Raw genomic sequence first — 27,627 nt, 5'->3', positions numbered from 1 at the left:
ACACAAATATTCTCCATTCTACTATAATCACAAACAAATGAAATCTGCATTGAGCCCACATTCTTTTTTGAAAACTGCCTAGTGGGACAGATGTTTTTAAAAATTTTTTTGTTGTTGCTAATGGACTACTTATTTATTTATTGTGCCGAAAATTGAACCCAGTGCCTCACACATGGTAGGCAAGTGATCTACCACTGAGCTAAAACCCAGCCGAGTAGGACAGATTTTACTGGCATCCTTGCTATCCTTATTCTGTTTTCAGACAACAAGATGAAAAACACTTTCTTTTACATATGTAAAAGACTAGGAAACCGGTACACTTTTTTGGGGGGGGGATTGAATGGAGGGGTGATTATCCACTGAGCCATAGCCTCAGCCCACTTTTAATTTTGAGAAAGAGTCTCTTTAAGTTGCTTAGAGCCTTCTTAGCTAAGTGGCTAAAGCTGGCTTTCCTGTAAACTTCTTTAGAGTATAACATAGTTAAACTTCCAGTCTGTTCATGGTTTTGACAAACTAAACACAGACTAAACTAAAGGTAAAACAAAGGGTGCAAAATAATTGGGAAAGATTAACTGAGAAGAATTTAACCATATTGCAATTAGTAAATCTAGATGAAAGCAAGTTCAATTTTAGCACCCATGTTCAGTTTTCTGCTTTAAACCTAAGTTTGTTTCTGTTTTATCTCAGTTTTTAAAATTATATATGGCATGAAGATATACTCTCTTCAGTGTTGGGGCACTGAAATAGATGAAATGAATACAAACATGGGTATCAATTATTTTGCAAACAGGTACTGGGTATTTTTTATGTGACAGGCATAGGTATATGCAATGCATAAGTAGTATAAAGTAGTATATAAAGAGAAAATTAGACACTGATATGGTAATGAACAAAACTAAGTCACATTCCACATGAAATACACATTCAGCATCCTTTATCAGTTCTCTAGTATCACTGTTAGGGAACAGACAAACATAAATGGTAGGAACACAAGGTTAAGAAAATCATTTTATAAATTGGGACCACTGTTGCTGACCCTTATATGCTTTCTGTTTCACGAAGCAATTTACCTGTAGCCCTGCATGGCCTCAGTGGACAGGCTATGTCACATTCCACAGCAAACTACCTGTTCACTGCAGGAGAAATGCAGAACCAAAATAATGTGGATAAGAGGAATCCATGTTACCCTGAAGGAGACTTTTGTGACCAGATCCTGAAACTCTAGGAGATAAGGATAGCTCCTCCTAACCATAAAATCTGTAAGAATGTATGGTTAAGAATCCAATTAGAACTGCTTAGCATGGGCCAAAGTGACCTAGAGCTGCCATGACAGTGGAGACTTGAAAGTATGATGTCACCCTGCTGTCAGTCAAAAGTTAAGAGGTGGACCTGCGCAAGGCTCTCTGGAAACTTCCCTGGGGTCCCCAACAAAACTGGAGTGCAGGGGGGCTGGGGATGTGGCTCAAGCAGTAACGCGCTTGCCTGGCATGCGTGGGGCGCTGGGTTCGATCCTCAGCACCACATAAAAATAAAGATATTGTGTCCACCGAAAACTGAAAAATAAATATTAAAAAATTCTCTCTCTCTTCTATCTTAAAAAAAAAAAAAAAACTGGAGTGCAGGAGAGGCACATTGTCCCTCTCTGAGAGGACCCACTCTCTCTCTTAAGAGTGTCCTCTTCTCCTCTTTTCCTGTCAATAAACTTTCCCCCTTTTCCCTTTAGTAAATTCATTCCTATTACTCTAAGCAACATTTCTGAAATCTTTCTGACTAGATCACAAGAGTAGGGGCTTGAAAGTAGGTCTTTACACTGCCTCAGTTTCTCGGAAGGCCTCAGCTCTGTAACACCACCATCACAGCAGCAAAAATTAGGAGAGGTCTGATTGTTAAGCAACAATCAAACCCTCCTCTTACAAACAGTTCATAGTTTCAGGTCTTACTTAAGTCACCATTAAGTAAGCCCTCTAGTAAACTTTGATACAGAAAGTTTATTTTACAACTTTTGCAACTTCTCTGTAGAATTAAATTTTCCTCAAAAAAATTTAAGGAATTTTGACCATGAAGATTAAATTAATGAATATAAATGATTGCTCCAAAAAACAAAAACCAACAAAGAAGTTCCTATAGTGTGAGTACTACATGACAACTAAACAGAATTCTTTTCAACAGCATCCTAATAGTTTCAACAGACATTACATAGTTAAAGTAAATGGAATTACCTTTGGGTTTTTCTAAAAGTCTCTGACATGTTTCTTTGACTTTGGTAAAGAGCTCAGAACCTGCCAGCTTTTTAGAAATTCCAACTCTTAGCATAACAGCTCCAGGTGTGAATTTTAAGAGTGCAGCCCCAGGTTCTCGTGGTTCTTTTGGATGTTTTGGCATAAGACCAGACCAATCCACATCTATCACATCTAATGGATCTGTAAAAAAATTAAATAATACTTTTCTTTACATCAAAAAATAAAGAAGCCTTAACTACAGAGAAATAGATTTGCTCCTTGGTAACCATCTATGGATTCAACTAACTATAGATAAAAAAATATATATTTACAGAAAAGTCTGAATTGAACATGTACAGCCTTTTATTTCCTTATAATTATTCCCTATACAATACAGTCTAGCAACAAACTATAACACATTTACATTTTAGTAGGTATCAGAAGTAATCTAGAGATGTTTTAAAGCATACAGGAGGACGTGGATACATTACATGCAAATACTGAGCCATTTTATATAAGAGAATTGAGCATCTGCAGATTTTGTGTGCAGCTCATGATGTCAATCTCCTATGGATATGGAGGGATGACTGTATAAATCAAGTAAGCACAGCCTTAACTCATAAATAAATAAAGTCATTTTCTTAAAATTTCAGCTTTCTCATAAAAATGAATATTTAGAATCTTAAAACTCTCCACCAAAAGAAAACAGGTAAGCTAACCCTACAAAATAACTCATTTAAAAATTAAATGAGAGATTACCAATGAAAGAACTCCATTATTTCACTAAGATAAGGCCTGATATTTTGAAACTTGGTACCAGAATCATATCAAGGATTAAATCTAGGAGCATATTTAGTTTGCCTGTATGCACACATACATACATTATAGAGGAAATAATTTATTATGAAATTTCTTTAAGAATCAGACAGTGACTATTATTAACAGTGAGAGTGAATAATCCATCAAGAAGAAAGAGCTGAAGAAATATAATAATGTTCTATTTAGAAATATCTAATACCAACAAATGACAAATATAATAATTATATCTTCCACATTAGTATGAAAATTTGTGAAATACGAGCAGAGAAAAAATAAAAATAAAAATTTTGTACAAACAAACAAAAAAGGTTGGGAGTACTCAGAAACAAATTGATACAACTGAATGATAATGTCAAGGAATGTTGTTTCATGGGATAGTTACTTGAGTAAGCTCTGGCAATGTATAAGTACAATAAATAAAAATAATAATTACTGAATTTAGAAAACTGAAAGAAGTTATAAAAGACTGCTCAAATACCACCTCTGCAAATGATTACCTGGCATCTTCTCTTCATCCTGTTGGTCCTCTCTCTTTTCTGCATCACCTGCCAGAATTTCATCTAGTTCATCATCACTAATTGGCTCATATCCTTCTCCAGCACCAGATCCTAATGAATGTGCATCATCTAACTTGGATTCATCATCTCCTGCTAATACACAAATTCATTTCATGTTAAAAAAAGTATTTAAGGGAAGGGATGCCTAAATCAAACAAAAATGTAAAGGCTGTACACACTGTAACAATGTGAAAAGCATTTTTTTAAACAGAAAGCTATCTTTTTAAACTAGTCAAACACTTCATAGTTTCAAAAGCAAACTAAAAAATAAAATTGAATTAACTAAATTTATTTTAGTAGTTAAGAACACAAAACGAACAGCAATTATCAGATAAGGTCACAATTAAAATATCAAAAATAAAAAGATACCACTAATACACTAATATTGATTATGTGTATTGTGTTAATTTTTGACAATAAAACTTTCACAATCAGAAAAATCTTCTAACTTCAAAAGACTGTAATAATTTCTTTAGCTGAATAAACTCATTATTAAAAAAAAAAAAAACTTGCTTTTTTTTTTTGGTGGGGTAGAACTAGAGATTGAACCACCAGGCACCAGGAGTATTCTGCCTCTGCGCTACATTCCCAACCCTTTTTATTTTGAGACAAGTTCTTACAAAATTGCCCAGGTTGGCCTTGAACTTGAGATCCTCCTGTCTCAGTCTCTTGAGTAGCTGGAGTTACAGGTGTGTGCTACCACATGCCTGGTTCGTTGCAAATTTACTTTAAAAAGATATTTTAAACTTAAGTCTTAGTTCATGATAGAAGAACTTTCTAGCAGTGAGGTAAAAATGTGAAGAATCATTAATTCTCTTCCCTATCCCAACATTTTCATCTAATTAATGAATGCAATTTTAGAAGAATGCTATAATATAACTTAAAAATATTTTTGTTGGTATTTCTACTTTTCTCAACTAGTATGTATGCTAAACTTTGTCTCCTGGTGAGTTAGTTAGAAGTTTACTCCCCAAATTACTAAGTATGTCCAATGTTTCTACTGGCAATCTATATACTTTATGGAATCTAAAACCCTTACTTTCGAATGGCAACACTATGGTGCATGGGTATGAATGTGCACCAAATAAAATTTGAGGCTACAAAATGTTTCTAGTCATTCTGATAATTTTTTGTTCTATTAAATTCTATAAAAATTTCCCCATATCCCCACAAATTCATTTCTAAGACAACCCATTTTAATAATTGGTCATATAAATATGTATCTAAACATAAATGTAACAGCATTTTTAAATTTTTAAGCTTATACAACTCATTTTCCTACTTTAAGTGAACACATATATCATACAGCAGATGATTTACCTCTAAATGTCTATGCTGTATTATCTGTAGTTGCAACTAAAAAATGGTAACATTTTAGGAATGAAGGACACTGACACACAAGAGCTATTATAATAATTAGTTCAATATATCCCAAGGTTGGGCCTACATCAGAATCACGGCTCATGATATGATGCTATTTATACTTAAACTTGAGATGAAAACATAATATGAAAAAAACCCAGTAGAAATGTTTAAGTCAAATAGAACAAAAATATGTATAACAGATAGCATATAAGATGTCTAATCTGTTTTTAAAAGTCGTGGATTTTACTATAGGCCAAATGCTGTCACGACAAATTAAAAACAAAAAAATCATAATCTTAGTGCTTGGAAATAGGAGGTTATGTTAGAACAATGATTCAAAAACTGATACCAGAAATGGAGAGTCTTAGGAAGGCAGAAATTTCAGGAGAATTCTCAGAGGGGCCATTATCCCTATTAACCTAGGCTATAATTCACCAAGAAGTAAGATGTGGGGTATACATGTACAGACACAACACATCTTCATTCATCAGCTATTGATAAAAAGGAGTACAGTACAATGGGGAGAAAAATCATAAAAAAAATTACAATACTGTATGGGGAATACTATAAAAGATGTACAAACAAGGTGCTGTTAAGAATGTGAAAGTGCCTTTTGCACAGGTGGCTTCATAGAGAAAATAACTGAGAAAGTCTGAGTAAGGAGGAGATGATGTAAGTGCAAAGGTCTATCCGGAAATGGGAAGAACAGGTACTAAAAAGGGATACAGAAAGGAAAGGCATGAATCAATTTGTCTAGTTTATTGTAGGCAAATATTCTGAGATAGTACATAAGCAGTAATTTTTTTTTATTATTTGTATCTGCCATATGATAGCTTTTGGCCTATAGTTTATAAATGTAGATCCTTGTATCTCTTAGTTATCTGATTAGATATCTCAGTATGCCATCTGTTTTATATATATATCTCTACCTTTCCCCCAGCTCCAATTTGGCTTGACCAAAACAATTCTACCTCAGATTCTTTTTTTTTTTTTTTTTTGGTACCAAGGATTGAACCCAGGGGCGCTTAACCACTGAGCCACAACCCTAGCCCTTTTTTGGTATTTTATTTAGAGACAGGGTCTCTCTTGAGTTGCTTAGGGCCTCACTAAGTTGCTGAGGCTGGCTTTGAACTCAAGATCCTCCTGCCTCAGCCTCCTGAGCCACTGAGATTATAGTAGTGCACCACCGAGCCCAGCTCTACCTCAGATTCTTTACATTACTGAATATAACTAATCACTGCAATTGCGCTCCTACAATTGAAGCTGGAGTCTCCTTAACCTGATAATAAAAGTCAGTTTATCTAGCAAAGTGGTAGTGAAGAATGAAGAATAGGGGCAGTATAGAGTGAGGTTCCACAGAGCCAAGACTGGCTCAGACTGGGCCAAAGTGTTCATGCTGACTTCTCTGCATTCCTGTTCTAGGACTGAGGAATGCCAGGAGGGCTCTACAGTTGATCTGCCATTAAATGCAGTTTTAGCAGGTTTTATTATTTCATATATTTGTTCTCAGTTGCCCTAGAAAAGAGGAACCTCTAATAGTTATGTGAATCCTTCTTGAACTAAAATGTCAATTTTTGTGATTTTATTTTATTCTTAACATTTAAGAAAAAGGATGTGATGGTTATTCTTCAAAATCTGTGGACATTGTACCTAAGCAATGTTTCAATGGTTGGGCATAAACAGAACTGAATATTTCATTCTTCGATCTCTCTTTTTTTTAAAAATTGATTTTGTTTTTTAAATACATGACAGTGGAACGCATTATAATTCTTATTACACATATAGAGAATGATTTCTCATATCTCTGTTTGTAGATAAAGTATGTTGACACCAATTCATGTCTTCATACATTTACTTTAAATAATGATGTCCATCACATTCCACCATCATTGCTAACCCCCTGCTCCCTCTCTTCCCCTCCCATCCCTCTGCCCTATCTAGAGTACTCACTTTTTATTTCAAGAACTATTTCTTTTATTTCATTAGGATTATTTTAACCCAAATTTGTACTAGAGGGAAAGACATATTTTAGTATCACAGGAATTTTCCTTATGAATCTACTTTCTCTAATGAAATCAATTTGCCTTTCAAAAGAAAATATTTACTTCACATGAAATTGGAAAAGGAATGGAGCATATGAGATGTCTAATCTGTTTTTAACAGAGAAAAGGGTGAGGCACTCACCTTCCACACTCTCAGTTCTCTCAGCTTTATTCATATCTTCAAATCCTTGCACAGATCCCAGTTCTTTATCCATTCTTTCTTTATCCAAAGTTAGAGTGTCTCTGGAAGCGGCTTCCAGGTCTCTTTCATGTTCACTCTCCAGTTTTGCTTCACTGCGTTTCACAGACTCTATCTGAGAAGAAATCTCAAAAGTTCTATCTCTATCTCTGTCCCTTTCAACAGATTCAGGAATTAGTCTCTCTCTTTCCCTGTCCAGGTCTCTCCTTTTGTCTCGCTCTCTCTCGCGTTCCCGCAATCTATCTCGATCTCTGTTCCTTGGCCAGTCTTTATCTGCTTCTCGGTCCCATTCTCTTGGCCTTGTATCCCTCCTCTCTCTCTCCCTCTCTCTATCATGCTCATATCGATCTCTTTCTTGAAGCCTATCTCTGCTATCAAAAGACCCAGATCTTGAATGGACTTGCCGATCTGACTCAGGAGAACTTCTTCTTGAACTATGGCTTCTTGAATCCTGGCGATCTATAATAAATATGCCACATACAAAAATTAACAGTAAACAGAAACAAACTACTTCATTTTAGAATCTTTTAAAGTTACAATTTACTTGCCAATATATTTTCTCAATATTTTCAATGTTCTATATACTCTGTACGTTCTACATACACATTTCTCTACATACATATACAAAGAACTCATTTTAGGGACAAATTTCTCTCTCTCAAGGGGTTAATCAAAGTATGTTTAAAAAATTTCCTTGTCAGCCGAGTACAGTGGTGCACACCTATAATCATTCCTAGCAACTTAAAAGGCTGAGGCAGGAGGATTACAAGTTCAAGGCTAGACTTCAGCAACTTTGTGATACCTTGTCTCAAAATAAAATATTAAAGAGAGCTGGGGATATAGCTCAGTGGGAGAGCAGCCCTGGGTTCAATCCCCAGTACCTAAAGAAAAAAAAGGTTTCCTTGTCTATTTCCAGTACAAAAATATCTTGAAATATGTACATAAAATGGTTAGATATTAATATGTATTTAATTCTTTGACTTCTCTTTACTCTCCTATCTTATTTTCTGAGGCAAAAAGAGCAGTACTGGCTATAGAAAGAATAGCAGGAAGGTTACATTTGCAAATGTTGATATAGGACTGGAGTAGAGAGCCTTTTCACCAAATCATATCATTAAAATCCTAACATTAAACTGTTAATAGCACTGAATGTATCTCTATTATAACATTGGTCTTAAAGTGATAATGGATGAGACTTTAAAGGGATAATGAAAATAAATGATGATTTCTTAATGGGATGAATAAGCCTCCTCCCACACAAAGTTCCACAAAATTAAAAAAAAGATTAGCCATCACATTAAAAAGCATGTATAAAAAGTAACTAGGCATTACTTTAGCATTATAATTTGTATAAAATATACTAACACAGGAAACAATGACTAGATCATAATTTAATTTTATTACCTGAAGAAGTACTTCGGCTAGGCTCTCCACGCTTTAACTGGTCAATCCTAGATTTTCTCTCTCCTGTGATTTCTAGACTTTTTGTTTTTTCTCTATCTCTTGAACCACTATGCAGCACTCTCTTTCGACTACCTTGGTCATCCCCACTTCTATGCGCAGAATCATTGGATGGAGAGCGCAGACGGCCAGAGGTGTGACTACGATTACTCCGATTACTCCCAAGGCTGCTGCTCCTCTTTTGATCCACTGGCTTTCGATGTGGTGTATCTTCTATGGTTACATGAGGTGCCTCTACTTTTTCTACTCGTGTCCTATGGCATTTTCTGTGTGACTCTTCATTGGCAAAAGTAGCACTGGTAGTGTTGGTGGGGTTCGCAGAGGTGGAAATGGAGGTGGAGGAGGCAGTAGCAGCAGTAATAGGAGTAGAGGCAAGAGCAGCAGAGGCAGCTGTACTAGCACTAGCCAAAGGAGGTGGAGGAGGGAGAAGAGAAGATAGAGGAGAAGGGGTACTACCAGGAGTAGCAGCAGAGGCAGCATGCTCTGATTCTGTCACCTCTGTACGGTCAGGCACATCCTCATCAGACCAGTCACTAAAGGCTGTATCTTCTTTCTTCTGAGGATCCTCTAGCATACCATCCTTATCGTTGGAAATTTCAACTAAATCCTCTTTGGTTGTCATAGGGGGAGTTCGTGGCCCTCTTTTCTTCTTATTTTGCTGGGCTGCTTCTTCATCAGAAATATCAGAATCACCTTTGGATCTTTTACGTTTTTTTTCAACATTTTTCTTCTTCTGTCCTTTTTTAGGGGAGAAGACTTGACCATCTTCAGATGTTGTCTCAATGTTACTCCTCTCTATTCCAATATCATCCTCTTTCTTTTTCTTGATAGGTTTCTTCTGAACTTTTGCTTTTTTCTTATTTTCCTCATGAGCTCGATCAGATATGTCTCGATCTTCAGACTGGTGGTGGCCAATCATGTCTTGTGTACGTGCTCTTGAGCTTTCCAAGATTTCTGTCTGTTCTCTCTGCTTTTCTACAGAAGAAACTTTCTCTTTGAGTTCTTGCTCTTCATAGCGCCTTGAACTCTCTTTTCTTTCTGGTTTACGATCTTCTTCTTTCCATCTACTCTGCCTATCTTCAGGGAGATGTGATGGGCTGAGAGAGCGAGATTCTTGAGGTCGTACAACCTGGCTCAAGAGTCTGTGTTTTTCATCTATACAAAAAGAGAAAAATAATCACATATTCACCAGGTGAATAAACACTGCACAATACATTTAAATAACAATTAGACAATCTCTCACTTTTCATCTGAAAACTTTTCAAATGACAGACAAAAGCCTACTATTTGGATTTAACTACAAATGGTAGGAAAAGACAATGCCATTATGATAAATGATATACTTCTCAAACATACTTTAATCACATAAGGAAATATTTAGAGGCAGTAGATCCAGAAAACTTTTTAAAAAATCTTAACTTGTCAGTTCCAATCAGTGTCAAAGAATGGTCTCATAGTAAATGAGTACGAATACAGAGACACAGAAAACAAAAAGTGCTCACTTTTATCATCTCCACTGTTGTAAGTGTCACTGTCAGGAGAATGTTCACGCCGACGCTTAGGTGACTGCCGAGGACTGGGACTCCCTTCATTTCTATAGCGCTTCCTAAATTGGGCAAACAAATACAACTTATAAAATTCTAAAGGGTGAAGATTTCTTTACTATGTTTTTTATTAGTATATTTTACTATAACTTATAATTATAGGAAAGCAATATTGTCAAAGCTGTATCATACAAAGGGTATTTGGTATCTTTAATTAAGATTCATTATTTCATTTGCTAATACTTCAAATTGTAGATTTAAAATACATGGCAACATTTCTTTCTTTCATTATTCATGGAAAATCATTCAAGTGAAAATTGCCATATTTAAATACTGCAAAATGATAATATACAGTTTTGTGAAATCAATAAACTAATGTACCCTCTAATATAAACATTAACCAATTTTACATTCTTATGATATAGAAATTACTTTGTGCAGGGAAAACAGATAAGAAAATCTAGTATTAGTTTTGGAATAAAAAAGCTATGAGTTCAATTTATAGCCACATTACTTATTATGCAGCCTTAAGTAAGTTCCTTAATTTGTCATCTGAAGTTAGGGAGAAAATAGCTCATTAAACTGCATTAGTTATGTCATAAGCCCAGTGCCAGGCATATTATTTGTACATTGTAAAAAATAACTTCCTTTTTCCTTCATTGAATTAAAATCACTTTCTTGGTGATAAGTAAATAATTAAATAAGTAAATAATTCATATATTCATTACATTTCTTTTTCCTTAGTTGAGTTTAAAATAAATACTGATTTATTCATCTTGGTTCTTAAATTATTCCAGTATTTTCTTACATTTTTGTTACATTTGGACTACTTATTTTTTATCAACATTGTTTGTTTATAAACATTACAGTCAAAAGTTGAGAACGATGCTGCAGCACATCCATTGGGACAGCTTCTTTTGAGTGACCAAGTGAAGAAGGCAGTCCCAGGAGTACTGTAACAACTCACAGGCCTCAGCTTGTGCAAGTCCTTATCCAAAGCTTCCACCATCAATTGGTGGCCTACTTCCTCACTCTTTAAATCTGGGCAGGACTAGTGACTTGCTACATGACAGAAGAATGTGGTAAAAGTTACACTGTACAAATCTAGAGAGGACCCAAGAAGCTTTACAGATTCTGCTTTTGCTTTCCAGGTATGCTCTATTATTGTACACAAAAACAAAATTTAGACTACTGGAGGATGAAAAGTCAAATGGAGGACAAATAAGGTGCCCCAAATGCCAGACATGTGAGTAAGGACACCTTGAATCATCTGGGTACGGTTGAACTGTCAGGTCAATTGTAGACACACAGTTATCTCAAGAAGGACCAGCAGAATATACTCTGCTAAGTCCACGTAAAATCATTCATCCACAGAATCATAAGCAAATAAATGGTGGCTGTTTTAAACGACTAACTTTTGAGACAATTTAACACAGTAATAAATAATTGATTGATACACTAGAATAAAGTGAATATTTGAAGTATGATAAAAATGATTCATAATTATTTTTATGAAACAAAATTAGAGTAAAATGAATACTATGGTAATGCAGCAAACCTAAATAACTTTTTAAAAGTGCTGGATAAATTCAAACTACTGAGATGAAAGTATAAATAACAACTAAGTTAAGATATTAATATTATTTAACTAGTTTTTCTTATTGGTTTGTTTGACTTCTAAGTTTCTAGGGTCAGTCCCAACTCTTGGGATTTTCATGGCTAATTAGTCATGAAAAAAACAGAAAAACTGTTGCTTATTATAAGCAGAAATGAGAAGTATGAAAAAAATACTAATCAAAGCAGAGAAGTGGAGAAAAGACACATAAAGATTTGAGAATTATAATTATAGAAGATAGAGAGATGTAAAAGTCAGAGAGAGAAGAAAATATTATGTATGTTTGCCTACATGTGACAAAGGAAGTATCTCTGAAGCTCATTTTAATGTAAAATTTTTAATATGTGGGGAGAGGGAAGCAGGAAAGTAAGGTGGAGAGTACATTACAATAATTTTGGTTGCAGATTAAAGAGCAGAATGAGTGCCAAGAAAATATCTTTTGGCCCTAATAATCACATTCTGCTCTTTAATCTGTAACCAAAATTTATTGTAAAGTACTCTCCACCCGAGGTTCCACTTTGGTGCTGAATTGTACGCCAATAATTCAGAAAAGCAATGATGGAACTGGCTTAGCCAAGAACTGTCTACTCCTCAATCAATGAGAGCCCCAATACAAAGAGGACTGCTAAAGTAGGTACAATTCTAACGCCAACAAAGGCATCATTTGGAGATAAATTTGATGAGACTAGAATCAGCACAGATGGAAACAGTGGAGAGATATCATTCCTATAATAACCTGGTTAGAGCCACATCAGAACAAATCAAAGCTAACCCTCAACTTCCTAGATACCTAAACAAATAATTTCTTTTGATGAAGGTGGGGAGAAGGGTGAGGGGAGAGAGAGAGAGGTGAGACAGAGAGAAAGAAAATAAAGAAATAAGGAAGGAAGGAAGGAAGGAAGGGAGGGAGGGAGGGAGGGAGGGAGGGAGGGAGGAAGGAAGGAAGGAAGGAAGGAAGGAAGGAAGGAAGGAAGGAAGGAAGGAAGGAAGGAAGGAAATGCGCTCAGATATATTCTATGAGATGCCAAGAAAATATCTTTTGGCCCCAATAACCTACTATATATCTTCACAGCATGAGAGGACACTTCCTTATCTCTCATCTTCTAGCTACACAACAATTATAGGAATTCTTAGGTCCTATAATACTGTGAATTGTTTCCTGTAGCCTAGAGGTGTGACTCCATATTTACAAGCATAAGAAACTCAGGCAGTATCTCTTGGTGACTAGCCATCATCATTAACTAGTTATCAAGAGGAAGTAGTGGGACACAAGTTCACTATCACTTTTATGTTGGATTCCTCCTAAAAAAGTCTATACAAGTCAAGAAAGCTCATATGCCATAAAAAATGCACAGGAAATAAGAAAGAGTATTCTATGGTTTGGATGTGGTTTGTTCCCCAAAGGTTCATGTATTAGAGGCTTGGTTCTCCATGTGGTAGTGCTGAGGTAGCAGAACCTCTAAGAAATGGGGCACTGCCCTTGAAAGGGATTAATGCTGGTCTCTCAGAATGAGTCGGCTCAGAGCCAGGCCAATCTTTCACTTGGCCTGTTCTGTTTCTTCACCATGTTTTAATACAGCCAAGGGAGCCCTCACCAGATGTTGAACAAATAGGGTTGCTTGATCTTGCACACACAAGTCTCTGAGCTAAATAAGCTTGTTTTCTTTATATATTACCCAGCTTCTAAACAAATTATTACAGATTAATTATAGACCCTGGATTAAAATATAAAATAAAAAATTATTTTCTAGATAATTAGAGAATTTACACCATTTTATTTGTATATAATAAATTTGACTCACAAAAAGAGAAGACAAGATTTAATAGAAAATTAAGGGAACACTGAAAAGCATTAAATGAAACTTATGAATTCTTTACTGAAATGAACTTTCTAAAATTGATTCATATCATTCTTACTTTGATTTTCTCTCATCATGTCCATCTCTCGGATTGCGATCTTCTCGAATATCTTCTCGCTTTTCTCTACGGTCATCTCGTCCCTTGTCCTTTTCTTCCCAATCCCGCTGACGTTCTCGTTCTTTATCCCTTTCTCTTGCTCTTTCTCGTTCCCGTTCTCTCTCTCTTTCCCGTTCTCGCTCTCTCTCCCTCTCTCTTTCTTCTCTTTCTCGCTCCCGTTCTTTTTCCCTGTCTCGCTCCCTCTCTCTTTCCCTCTCTCGGTCATGATCGCGGTCTCTCTCTCTTTCACGTTCTCTCTCCTTTTCTCTTTCTCTTTCTCTCTCCCGTTCCCTAGCACGCTCTCTTTCTAGTTCTCTTTCTTTTTCTCTTTCCCGATCTCGTTCACGTTCCCTCTCTCTCTCCCGCTCCCTGTCTCGTTCCCTATCTCTCTCTCTAGCCCTTTCATCTCTTCTATCATCCACTCTGTCTACTCTTCGTTCCTCTCTTCTTTCATCACGCTCAAGCTCGTCATTCCTTCCCTGATGTCGAATTGGTGAGCTTGGTCTTTGATCTACAATGAAAATCAAGTTTTGTCAGTGATTAATTTAATAGATAACCTATAGGTTATACAGCATGGCAAATCTTAAATTTTATCTGTGTATATATGGGTCACAGTGGCAACAAATTATAAATCAAGTTCTATATTTACTTTAAATTTAATCATCCAAATATTAATCACCCCTAGACCTTTAAAAATTATTTTCTTAAATATATTTTCAATTTCCCTCTAACTACCATGTTTTCTGCTCCCCATCAACCCCCAACACCCTCCCACTTATCCACCTTTGATCTTTCTCTGCATGCTCCCTACCCTACCTCCAGCCCACTGCTCCAACCCCGCTTTCTGCCATCTCTACCCTTCACCTCTGATCTTCTCTGTCCCCCCAGCAGGACCTGAGAACACTGGTGGCAAAGGATAGGGGCAGCAGGAGGTGTAGAACATAGGAGCTGAAGGAAAAAAAAAATTTCCCTCGTAAGTCACACCTCTAATTTCAGGCCAAAATATATACACATCAAAGTGCAGCTATTATGTGAGGAAAATATTGTAGAACAAACTAAACTAGAATTAAGGGTACTGAAGGCTAACAATCTTGGAACAATCAAATGTAAAAAGTGTTTCATATCAGTGATATATATTTATAATTACCTAACTGCTAATAAAAGTTTTATTTAATCATATAAATGAATACTCAGATAAAAAGTTGTTGTCCTAAAATGTTAAATGATAATCTCAATCACATTTTATATATTTTTTCCAATCTACACACAAATCACACAAACACAGAGAAATGAATACACGCTGCTTAAATAACCACTTGAGCAATAAAATTAATTAGTCTGGGATCAAAAAATGTATAAAAGGATGGCATCAACTTTTCCCCAGAGCCATGTTTAAAGCAAATACTGTGGCATAATCTAGGCTATTGAGATGTTTCTACTTCTGTGCCATACAAATATGTCTAACGATTAATCAATGAAGATCAAACTATACTATGTCCAATGGATTGGTAAGTGAAACATCTAACATCAACTTATTAAGCAGAAAAATTTTGGAATATTTCCAGAGAAGGAGTTAATATAGTAGCTTAAATTCCTTAACACTATGAAAAGATTATGCATAGTTACTATTTGGAGGTTAGATTCAGAATAAAAAGGAATTTTAAAGCTAGAAGAAAAAAATGAAATCTTATATAGTCTTTTCTTGTCTTTCTTCTTAAAAAACATAAATTATGGTCCAAAAGTGATTTTGGTGACTTGCCAGTTACAGAGATGGTAGATGCATTAGGACTTTAGGACTAGAAAATCAATTTTTCCTAAATCTTTTTATTTTTGCTGAAACTAATTTAAATTAAAGTGGTTCTATTGTTATATATCTATGTTTTAGATTGTCTAAATTCCTGATTTGGGGATCATAATCAAAATCATAATTACAAATAACCTGAAACATTTAATACTGCAACTTACATTAATTCATATTTGAAATTTCTGAATAAAGGAATGTCAGGGAATAGACTACTCAGACACTTTCTAGGCAGATAAAACCTTTATTCTCACATACAAAATGGCAATGTCCCTAATTTCAAAGGAAAATGGAAAGAATACAAGAGCACCACTCTTAACATGTCTAAACTATCTTCCAAAATATGTTCTTAAAAGATGTGCTTTCTTCACATATTTCTTAAGTAACAACAAATCTATTAATTACAGCTGGCAACTTTTGAATTATCCAAATATTGCCATACCCCAAATACTATCAATTTCATTTCTAGAATCTTTCTTTTCCTTTCACTATCTCTACAGTTACTATATTAACTCAGACCTTGATCAGCTCTTCTCAGATGATTATGTTATCAACAGTCTATCTTTGCCTTCAGTTTTTCCCCAGATACTTAATATGTTTTTGATGAAAACTCTATTTGTTCCATCTGCTTAAAAGCAGTTATCTTATACACAGTGAAAAGCAACTGAATTCAAAATGTTTAGCCTGACTTATTAGGTCATTTACAACCTGGTCTATATAGTGTCTTATCAGTCCTCTTCCCTGGCTGCTTTCCTTCCCTACTAATCATAACATACCTCTACTCCAACCTCACAACATAATTCTTTATTCCTCCAAAGCATATGATTCTTTTAGTCCTGTGTGTCTGCTTATGTTGCACCTCTGCTGGAAAATACTTTTTCCATTATTCCTTCTAGCAAACTTAAATATTCTGAAGGCCCTAATTCAGACGTCCTCTTCCTAATTAAAGCACCTTTCTTGGAATTCTGTTTGGTCCTTTGTCTTCTCATAGAAGTTTACATAGCACTAACAATTATATTTTAGTTGTCTATTTGTACTAGACTGTGAAGGTCAGATCTAAAGGAAAGATTTAAATTTCTGAGGACAGAACAAAGTACTTGTGTATATCTCTACCCTTAACCTCTATGAATCCCCTACTACTCACTATACTTTAGCCACATTAGTCTTCTTTCTAATTCTAAGACATGTCGGGCTATTTCCCACCTCAGAGCATTACACCTGCTCTTTTCATGGGATGCTTTTTGTCTTTGAAAAACTAGCTACTTCTCTTGCATTTATGCCTCTACATAATTTTTTTTTCAAGTTGTTCATAAACACTACACAACAGGTTCTCTTATTCTTTATTTCTATCTGGGGCTACTGTTTGTTTCCTTGATAACCTCAATAATCAGTTATTTTAGCGAGGAGAGGGAGAATCCCCACCTCTCTGCCCCACTTTAAGTTCTATAAGGAAAGAACTATTATATATTAGCAAAGTGCCTGGCATGGGTACTAAAGGCACAGAATATATCATTAACCTCAAAAATAGGTTTCTCTTTTAATCATACATTTGATATTCACTGAAGTAGTTATACTAAAATAAATCAGAAAGATAACTGGACTTGTAGTCAGAAGACCAGAGTTTGAATTCCAGCTTTGAAATTTCCTTCCTGTAATACTGGTAACTTAACTTCTCTTAGATCTAATCTCTTAACTGTGAAACATGGATTATTTTATCATATATATATCTATATATACATATATATGTGTATATATACACATATATATACATATATATGTGTATATATACACACACACACACACTCACAGGGACGTTGTAAAAATTAAGCTAAAAATATATATTTAAAGTAACTATCAAAGTTTCTGACACCTAGTAAAAGCTTAATATGTGTGGTTAAACTAAACACAAGATTGAAACCAAATCTTCCTATAGAATTTAGGCATGAAATGAGGAAAAACCTGAGCTAGGATGTGAAAACAGAAATAAAGTACCAGGACACAGTGAAGAAAGGTTGTCAAAGAGCTAAGGAAGAAACAATTTCAGAAACACAAAACGTATAAACTCCAACCCTATCTATAGTTGAGGAAATCCTACACATCTTTTAAACCAAGTGCACTGGGCTTACCTTTAACAAACAACCCAACCAACTCTCCTGTGTCTAATCTTATCCCAAAAGTAGATGATGTCTTAGAGACTTTGCTCTCCTTCTATTACCACCCATATCAATATAGGAAGATAGTTTTTTGATTCAACCCACACTAAAGCACCAATATTCAATCTTCTGGTCCACAAAATTGCATACTATTTTAATCTCAGCATTATAGCAAACTTTACTTTAGAAATCAGCCAAGATAAGTGAGACCTTCTTCAGATTTTAAATGTTTAAAGGTCCTAACATGTACAGGCAATAAAAGCATGCTAAAGAAAGTGCTTACAACCCTTAAGGGCTTCCTAGTAATTCAGTTTCAAAATTGAGTTTTAAGAGATCATCTAATTAATGGAAAACTTTAACTTACGACAGCTAAGAATATAAATTAACCAGAGCAAATATTATATATTTTCAGAACAGACTATAAACAAAATGTTTCACTGAACAATCTCTAGCCCTATCTCTTTCCTTGTTCCTCTTTCACATTCCTTATAAGACTCTATTGATCACAGCTAATGAGTAAGTAGGCAGGATCCTTAGTTGAAGATTTAGGTATTTCCTGAATCAGAACTGCCTGGGATGGCTCTAATCACCTACACTTTTAAAAGAGTTGTGAGCAATTTGGTTAAGATGAGAAACATGCAATAGAGCCTCCCCCCATTCTTATACTTTGCTGCCTGAGGTACTGATAGCTGTCTATTTACATAATCCCTCCAACAGCAATTCAACAAAGACTATATGAATAAATAGCTTCAAATGATCATCAAGCACATATCTTAAAAGACACTTTACATTAAAAAGTAAATCAATATTCACAAAAAGTAAATTGATAACCATTTTAAAAACAGTTTTCTTTATAGAAGTTGGTTACTATATAATAAAATTCTGTTTGACAAACCTCGATCTCTGTTGTCGCGACGATCTCTCTCTCCGTGTCTTCTCTCAAAGGAAGAATCCCTTGCTTGATCTCTGTTGTCTCTTTCCAGATATCTATCTCTTTCAGGATAGCTACTCCGAGTTTCCCAGCTGTCATGATAGTTGCTACTACTACTGTGACTATCAATTTGAGAACCTCTCGAGCCTCGACTTCCTAAACAAAGGATATTCACACAACTATTTAACACATAAACAATATTCAACAAGTTTGTCAGTCACAATCCTTTTTCCTAAAAAAACACTAATTTTTTTTTTTTTTGGTATTCCAAAATGTGGTATTCATTTTTTAAAGAACACTAAGCAGTATATCAGAAACCTAAACTGTTCAATAACTGACTACAGTAAGATAAGTTCCAGTGTTCCCTCTCTGAAAATAAGTCCTATAATAGAAACAAAGTAAGACTGACTTAATGCAGAAAACAACAAAGTGAAAATGATTTTTTTCATATCTAATTCATAAAAATATCATGAAAATAATTAAATAAATAGGAATGTTATTGTTTAAATTATAGTTTATAGTGAAAATATTCCAAATAGAATCACGGTCCTTTGCAACATAAAGTGATAACTGCAAACTTTTATTCAAGGATGTAGAAAAAGAATGTTCACAAGTAACTTGATTCAGAATAGCCCCAACTAGAAAGTACCCAAATATCTCTAAGTGGTGAATGGTTAAACAAATGATAGTAAGGAGAACAATATTCAGCAATAATAAAAAACACACTATCACTACATACAACAACTTGAATGACAACATTATGTTAAGTGAAAAAGCCAGTGTCAGCAGGATACATACAGCATGATTCCATTTATGAAACATTCATGATATAACATAAGATACAAGACATAACACAGGTTGTCAGGAGCCAGGGACAGGGGATGGGAAGGATGTGGGAATATGGATGTGAATACACTGGAGTAACACAATGGAATTTTATAAGGTTACAGTGGATTTTTTTTTTTTTTTTAAATCACAGAGTCTCACTATGTTGCCCAGGCTGACCTCACACTCCTGTAGCTGGGACTAGAGGTGCATGCTGTTGTGTCTAGATCAGCTGAGTATTTTGAGTTCGGGTAAGTCAATACAGTGCTACTCATGTGACTGAACTACATAGACACACACACACAGAATAAATGTTTAATTAGAGAATTCTGAAGAAGTCCTACGGATTCTACAAATGTTAATTTCTTAGTTTTACCATAGATTGTAAGATGTAAACATTGTGAAAGCTAGAGGGTGGGTATACAGAGATTTCTTGTACATTTCTTTGTAATGCCTGTACATCCCATCATTCGAACATACTTGGCAAAAACTCTGGAGGGTTCTGCCTTCAATTTCATAGAATTACCATAGATCAGAAAAATAGGAAAAGATGAACTTATTCTAACTTTTTTCCATGAAAAGCCAACCCACCCAAAGCAACAATCAACAATTCCTATCTATAACTGAGGAAATCCTACACATCTTTTAAAACAAATGCAGATGGCGCTTCCCCAAGGTGTACACAGACATACATGCACACTCATATACAAACACACACAATTTACATGTAACAGGCCTGGAGCCCTAAAATAATCACAGCATAACTCTAAATAATGTAATAAGGCATTTTAATAATCTAAATATCTCCAAAGAATATTTTAATAATTAAAGACCAGGGAGAATAAATTTGAAACACTTTTAAAGATAACAAAAGAGCTATATATAAACCTAGGAACGAAAGGTTAAAAATCAGATTAGAGGCAATTAAGAAAAATATTACAAAGATAAGTCTTGAGGGTATGACTCAGAAGGGAAAACACTGACTGAAAAGGTAAAATATTGAAGGAAAGTTAAGAATCAAGAAAGATTCAATGAAGAAAATCAACATATGTCTAATAACTATATGTTGCTTAGAGTAACATTTAAAACAACCCATAAAGGTTAAAAGGATGGAAAAAGATTTATCAAATACACACCAACAAGAGAGCAGCCAGTAAAATAGCCTTTTGTAATAGCAAGGCCTCAAAATATTTAAATTAAAAACCTATCAAACTACAATAAACTGACAAATCCACACATTTCTAAATGATAGAAGACTTAGTTCACTTTTCTGTAAAGACATAACAATCAGACTTCAAAAAATTAGATGTATATTTGAAAGTATTAACAAACCTGATCTTAGAAATATGCTTTACATCCTACCATTACAAGTGTAAGTACATGCAGAATACTTATAAATACTGAACTCCTGAGCCACAAAATAAGATTTAACAATCATACCAAAGAACTGACATCAGTGTTTACCTGACAACAATTAACATGGAAGGAAGGGACTTATTAAAAGCCTGACTGGAAATGTAAAATCCAACTTCTACTTAATTTATGAGTCAAAGAAGAAATCATTAAAATTCACAAAGTGTTTAGAATGGGTACTAATAGAAATACTATATTTTTCATAAAAGAGTAAAACATAACAAAAGTTAATGAAATATAACAAAAGAAATATAAAGGAATATAAACAAGGCCAAATATTAGTTTTCTGAAAAGACTCTACACAGACAAATCTCTGGCAGGACCGAACAAGGGAAAAATAAAGGAATATGACCATAGATACAACAGAGATCTTATAAAATATATTTAGGAACATCTTTGTATCAAAAATCTGAAAACAGCCAGGCACAGTGGCGCTCACCTATAATTCCAGAGGCTAGGGAGGCTAAGGCAGGAGAATCACATAATCAAAGCCAGCCCCAACAACTCAGTGAGGGATCCTAAGCAACTTAGTGAGACCCTGTCTCAAAATAAAATATAAAGAGGACTGAGAATGTGGCTCAGTGGTTGAATGCCCCTGGGTTCAATCCCTGGCACCAAAAAAAAAAAAGAACAAATTTCCTAGGGCAGGGGAAACTTACTAGAATTGCTTCAAGAACAAAAAGAAAATCTATACAAATCTATAACTATTAGAGAAACTCATTTGGTGGAGAAAGCGCTAACCATCTGACAAATGTTACTTAACTTTTGAAGGACACATAATTAAACTGTTCCAAAAAAAGAAGCAACACGTTATATATAGCTAATATAACTTTTTGAGCCCCACCCAAAGAAGGACAATATAAGGAAAAATCTGCAGTGGTTTGCTAGAACTGGTTCATAATGGCTAACCAGGGAGAGCTGTGGATATCTCTTCCCAACTCCACATGACCTCATGTTAGTAGCTTGAAATCTTCCATGGTAGAAATTATTTACACCATGAGAACTGTCAAAAGGCAAGTCAAGACTTTTCTTCTGAAGAGTCAGTTGTTAAACATTTATCACTATACCATTGATGGTATGCCAACCTCAATTAAAAACATAAATATTTAATTCAAAATTAAATTTTTAACAAACTCATTCTAGAACCTTAAAAAAATGACAAAATTGAATGTATCTCAGGAATGCAAGGACAGCTGCAAACTTTAAAAACACTAACATGTGAAATAACAAAATATATCAACAAACTATATGATATTCTCAAGACAAAAAATTAACAGTGATAGAAATTGTTAATTAAATTGGGTAATCAGGAGAATCCTTAGCACAATAAAAACATCTGTTAAAAAAAAAAAAAAAAACACCTGCAAACACCACACTTGATACTAGGAACAATCCTTAAAAATCTGAAACAAAGCAAAAGAAGCCCATTCTGTTTATATTCAATACTGCATTGCTGGAGATGTTCAGTAGATAATTGAGAGAAAACAAATTATAATCAGAAATGAAGAGCCAAATCTGTCTGTTCCCAGGTATATTTGTTAAAAGAATTTAATTAGATGTATTAGGAAAATACAGCAACAACACTTAAATCCAAGACTAATATATAAATATCAATTACTATTCCCAAGTACCAGAAATAAACATTAGAAAATGTTTTAAAAGACTCCATTTAGGGAGACACACAATTATTCACTAGCGCACTTTCTGAAAAAGATTAGAGAAATTAAACATCCATCAATGTATACTTGTGAACTTTATTATATATCCTACAATAGAGACTATGTGCCAAAATAAAGAAGTAATTGTTTACTGTGGTGAAAGATATCATTTCATAATATTTTTATTAAGTGAAAATAGCAGGATCCAGAATAATATAGGTTTTACTTTTCAACAAAAATTTTAAAATTTACTTTTGTTAACCTAGAGGGGAAAATGAATGGATATACATATTTGCTTATGTCAAATGTTTTGGAAAGGAAAAACACAAAGTTGGTAAGAGTGGTGAGAGGCAAAAAGGAGAAAGGCTTTTCATTATGTATCTTTCTATACATTTGAAATTTTGAACCAGGTGAATGCATTAGTTAAAAAATACTCTAACTTTAAAAATTTTTTAAAGTAGCATTTATAATGGCAACAAAAATAGTAACCGGCAATAAAATATATGTAAAACCTTAACAGAAAAAGGTATAAATCAACAACCTTAATACATTTAAATAAAAATTAATAGTTTTTCATAAAATTAGAAACTGTTTTCTAAAACTTATAAGAAAAAACAAAGTGTCAAGAAAAGATTAATTATGAAGAACTTTTGGGCCCTTCAACACTTAAATGTGAAGCAATAATACTAACCAGGGTTAGACCAACAAACCAATGGAAAGAATACAAGTGATGAGAGTTCTGCGGTGGTGGTCTGTGGAGAAGGTAAAGAGGTGGATGAAGAAAGGTCAAATCTAATTAAATCTCAGTAGTTTGGAGACCATGATAAATAATATTTAGGTCATGTGGGTGATGGTAAATGATTTTTAGGCAAGAAAAATGGCTCAAGATCCTGATATGAGATGTTCTAAAGCAAGTGCAAATACTAGAGAATATATAAATCAGTCATTTCTGAATGTCATCAGTTTTAAAAACTCACAATTTTGACTCTTTTCTAATGATCATTTTATCATCCATACACTACTTTATTGGGAAATACTTCCTTATAATTCTACTATTTTGCTTGATAGTAATTTTCTTAGTGTTCCATACTAATCAAGATGGAAGGCATGACTGGATAAAACACAATCACATGGTCTATAATCTAAACAGTATGTTTCACTACTTTAACGATTCCTAGATGGATTTATAGGGAAGATCGCAAAAATTATCTTGACAAAAGATAACAATGAACATAAAAAAATAATATATTTAGAAGAGAAATTGTAGGAGATTTAATGCTTTCTATATAAATATACAAGATAAAGTTCACAGATAAGTCAAAAACCTTACCCTTTTCAGGTAACTCTGGACCTCTCCCCCTACTTCTGCCCATCCGGTCATTCCTAATTTCACTTCGAGACTCATTTCTGGAATCATTCCTTATTTCAGTACGAGAACTTTCTTCTCTTAAGTGATTTCTGCCATAACTCCGTGATTCTTCCTGATATGTATCCTCTTTTCGATGAGTATCTCGACCTTCACGGTCCCTATAGTCATGGGCATCACGAGTGGACCGAGAATCTCTGGGATCACGGCTCTCTTTACTATCTCTGCTGTAATCCCTCATCTCCCTTGAGTCCCGGATGTCTCTGGAGTCTCTGAGTTCCCTGCGGTCTCTAGTGTCTCTGGTATCACGACGGTCTCGACCATCTCGAGGTTCTCTTTCATCTCTGTGGTCTCTAGAAGAGCTCTGATCCTGTTCATATTCTCGTTCTTCTCTTGTGTCCTTTTCTCTATCCCTTTTGCCTCTAGTCTCTGTTAACACAATTGTAGAAATCAACTGTAATTTTTTTCCCAAAGTTTCAAAAAACTAGACAATATATTTAATTAGAGCTTTATTACAAGAGTAATATATACTTTGCAGAAAGAAAAGGAGAAAACAGGTGAATGTTTTAAATAGTTTAAAATTAAAACTATTTATATGCTAAAATCCAAAAGATAATTTAATTAAAGATTTGATAGCTACATTCTTAACTGGATAAATGGTGAACATGAAGGTCCCCACCCCAATTTAACAATACTTATAGATCCTAAGCGACTGAAACAAATAAGTAAATCTCCTTTCCTCTCATTGCTTTTTTTTTTTTTTAGAAACAATTTTAGATCCAGAGGTGCACAGTGACTTTAATTATATCTACTGGATATTAGGCTAGATTTAAAATACATTATGACCACCTCAAATTTATTTAAGCACTAGAGTGGCTCAGTTAGCTGCTGGCAAAGAGTACTGTTCTTCACTCTTTTCCTGAGCTGCTCAATGGTATGATACTTGTGGGTGTGACCATTTCTAAAATTTCCTCTATTTAAGTGTTTTCTGATATATCACAGAAAAAAACACCTCATTTTTAAAAAATAGACTACAAGGACTGGACATATAGCTCAGCAGGTAGAGTGCTTGTCTCACATGCACAAAGCCCTGGGTTCAATCCCCAGCACCACAAAAAAAAAAGGACCTCAATGTTTATTTAAACCAACTTTGTTATTTTATATATGAATTAATACAGGCCCAAAGCTTAGATATCTCATACCTCATGAAAATTCGCAAAGATTATAAGCCACTATTTAGACATGCCTAGAAAAGGTATAAGATGATTATAAACATAAATCTGATAGGCAGTTAAAATATTAACAAGAACCACAAAGAATAAATTCTGCCCTTTTTAATCAGACTCTTTTGCAAGTTGTTCCTATATTCTGAAACTGTCAACAATCTGACGCTATTCTAGCAACTATAGCAGACTTATGCCTAAAACATTATAAATTTATTCCTTTTATTGTCCTTGCTGGCTGGGTCCATAATCTCTTTCAAGGAACTCTCAAATAATCCTCAAAGCCTTACTCAATACCCAAACTCCTTTGCCAATGCCTTTGTCCATATACCTATATTTACAAATGCTAAAGACAGAAGCAATGGGTAAGGATCTGATATATTTCCATCTTTTTCTTCACAAAACTATGATTTCTACTCCTCTTCCAATACCAACTGTCCCTTAAAATGTGTCCACTTATACCAGACTCCTGGTTTCATGATACTGCCATCAGTCTTTACAAATATATGTAATTATTAATTTCATTCTTTATCTCCCCATCCTTCTACTGAAATCATCCTTATTTCAGAAAATGACATCTAAATAAAGAGGAAGAATCATTTGCTAAATCTCTTCTTTCTATAAAAGATTAAAGAAATATCCTCTTTACAAAGGATTCTTCCATAAGCAATTCTTTCTACCAAAAAAGCATTCCCATGAGACTCGACTGATATTATTTTCCCTTCATTAGTATGTTTAATAATAATGACAAGTTTTCATTTAATAAGTAGTCATAAATATATACTATATTCTTGGTCAAATCTAGTTGTTAAATTTTATTTAAATTAATAGGTATAAGTAAATTTTCCCAACTTACCAATTTTCCATAAACATTGTATGGAAGCTTCCATCATGAGTTCTATAAATATAGCATATACAATGTTCCATATACACTGTTGTACTGTTCTGGTTCTATAATCATGTACATAATAATTAATTCTACAAAATAGATACTTTCTCTGTCTCTACCTACATATCCACTATTTTTTCTGGGTAAAAGATTTTGAGTGAATACTGCTTGCACTGTTGATACAAAGAACATAACTATTAATATCATTTACAGGAGACTTCTATAATGTACTCGAACAGAGAGATATAAAATGCATGTTAAACAGAAATGTTGTTGCAAGTATTTCCTAAAACCTTACTATGTTCAAAAACTAACTCAGAAGAAGTTAAATAAGGAAAGGAAGCTTAAACAAGAAGTATACAAAGGGATGACAGCTTGAGTATGGAGTTGCATATCTAACATTAATATAATTCTCAGGAATTTAGAAAGTAAAACTGCTTTGCTTACTTCCTTCTTTGAAGTGCTGGGATTGAATTCAGAGCCTCACACATTCTAGAAAAGAGTTCTACCAATGAGCTATACCCTCAGCTCATGCTTACTTTTTTATTTTGATTTACATCTAGAAAGTCAATGCAATGACTTGGTTGCACTGACATTCTAAAAGTTTTCCCCAGCCCTGGTCCCTTTATCAAAACGCTTTCAATGCTTTTAAACTCTGCTCCCTGATTTGCTATTCTTCTTCCCTTTACTTCTTGATTTTTAAAAACATATAGTTAACTGAAATGGACATACCAAAATTTAGATGGGCAAAAATACACACACAGCTCACCAACTTAGCATACCTATAAATGCCACTTGTGCACACTTAATACTTAACATCCCTATGTCTTTGAGCATTTCCTGTTGCCCTTAAGAACACTAGCCTTCATATTACAAAACTAAATATCTTCCTCCATACCTTATTACAACAATAAATATAGATGTCCAATTTTCAGTAAGAAATTGTTTTTAATTAAAAGAACTCTTGAAAAAAAAAGAAAAAGCAAGCTGAAGTACAGTGTATACCTTCCCTCCTTTCATGACGCCGATCGTGTGACTGTGAAGTTCGTTCATGATCATGCCTCCCTTTCTCTCTCATTGGAGAGCGATGTCTTGAAGGACTTGGCTTTCGCTGAGGAGAAGACAAGCAATGTGAAGGATAAGGAGAAGCAGAACGTCGTAAAGATGGAGTTAAAGTCCGCTGGTAAGATGGTGAAGGTGTTCTTTTTCGACGAGGAGAAGGAGAATGTCTTTGAATAGATGATCCTGATTGTGAGGATGATGAGTGATGTCTAGAAGATATAGGAGAATGATGTTGTCCTGATGGGGAAGTAGATCTATATGGAAAAATAGCATTAAAAAAAAATGTTCAAAAGCCTTCTATTCCAGCCAAAGGAATATCTTTAAACAAAACTGACTATAAAAGTTAAAGCTAAATGCCACAGTCTGGCTGGGCACAAAATAACCGAGCCACCACAAAGCCTTGCAGATTCAATCAGCAACTCTTTATTCCCGAACTCTCACCGACACTCTACACGCACTACTTGGGAATACACTCCCTCCACCGGGCTCTGCATACCAATTCTCACAGAACCCCGCGAAAATGGAGCGG

General features: G+C 34.5%; 1 protein-coding gene across 5 annotated transcripts in view; it reads right to left on the bottom strand.

The window, feature by feature from the left end:
* The window catches only part of Zc3h13 (zinc finger CCCH-type containing 13), a 79,473-nt gene that overhangs the window by 6,928 nt on the left and 44,918 nt on the right, over window positions 1–27,627 (bottom strand). Inside the window, exons 9-18 of one of the 5 annotated variants that reach the window (XM_058582581.1) lie at window positions 27,042–27,352; window positions 23,889–24,353; window positions 18,627–18,818; window positions 14,642–14,725; window positions 13,739–14,288; window positions 10,165–10,268; window positions 8,606–9,817; window positions 7,145–7,660; window positions 3,536–3,685; window positions 2,220–2,420 (exon numbers count right to left, since the gene is read on the bottom strand). In XM_058582581.1, coding sequence (XP_058438564.1) covers window positions 2,220–2,420; window positions 3,536–3,685; window positions 7,145–7,660; window positions 8,606–9,817; window positions 10,165–10,268; window positions 13,739–14,288; window positions 14,642–14,725; window positions 18,627–18,818; window positions 23,889–24,353; window positions 27,042–27,352 — 3,785 coding nt within the window. Of the gene's footprint in view, window positions 1–2,219; window positions 2,421–3,535; window positions 3,689–7,144; window positions 7,661–8,605; window positions 9,818–10,164; window positions 10,269–13,738; window positions 14,289–14,641; window positions 14,726–18,626; window positions 18,819–23,888; window positions 24,354–27,041; window positions 27,353–27,627 lie in introns of all 5 variants that reach the window. The other 4 variants (XM_058582580.1, XM_058582582.1, XM_058582583.1 and 1 more) reach the window with 4 other exon arrangements.

Source organism: Marmota monax, unplaced genomic scaffold (assembly GCF_021218885.2).
Source record: "Marmota monax isolate L192 unplaced genomic scaffold, Marmota_monax_Labrador192_F-V1.1 WCK01_AAM20220418_F8-fsc00011, whole genome shotgun sequence".
Taxonomy (NCBI): Eukaryota; Metazoa; Chordata; class Mammalia; order Rodentia; family Sciuridae; genus Marmota; species Marmota monax.
The sequence above is the reverse complement of the archived record's forward strand: the minus strand, read 5'-3'. Positions and strand labels throughout refer to the sequence as shown.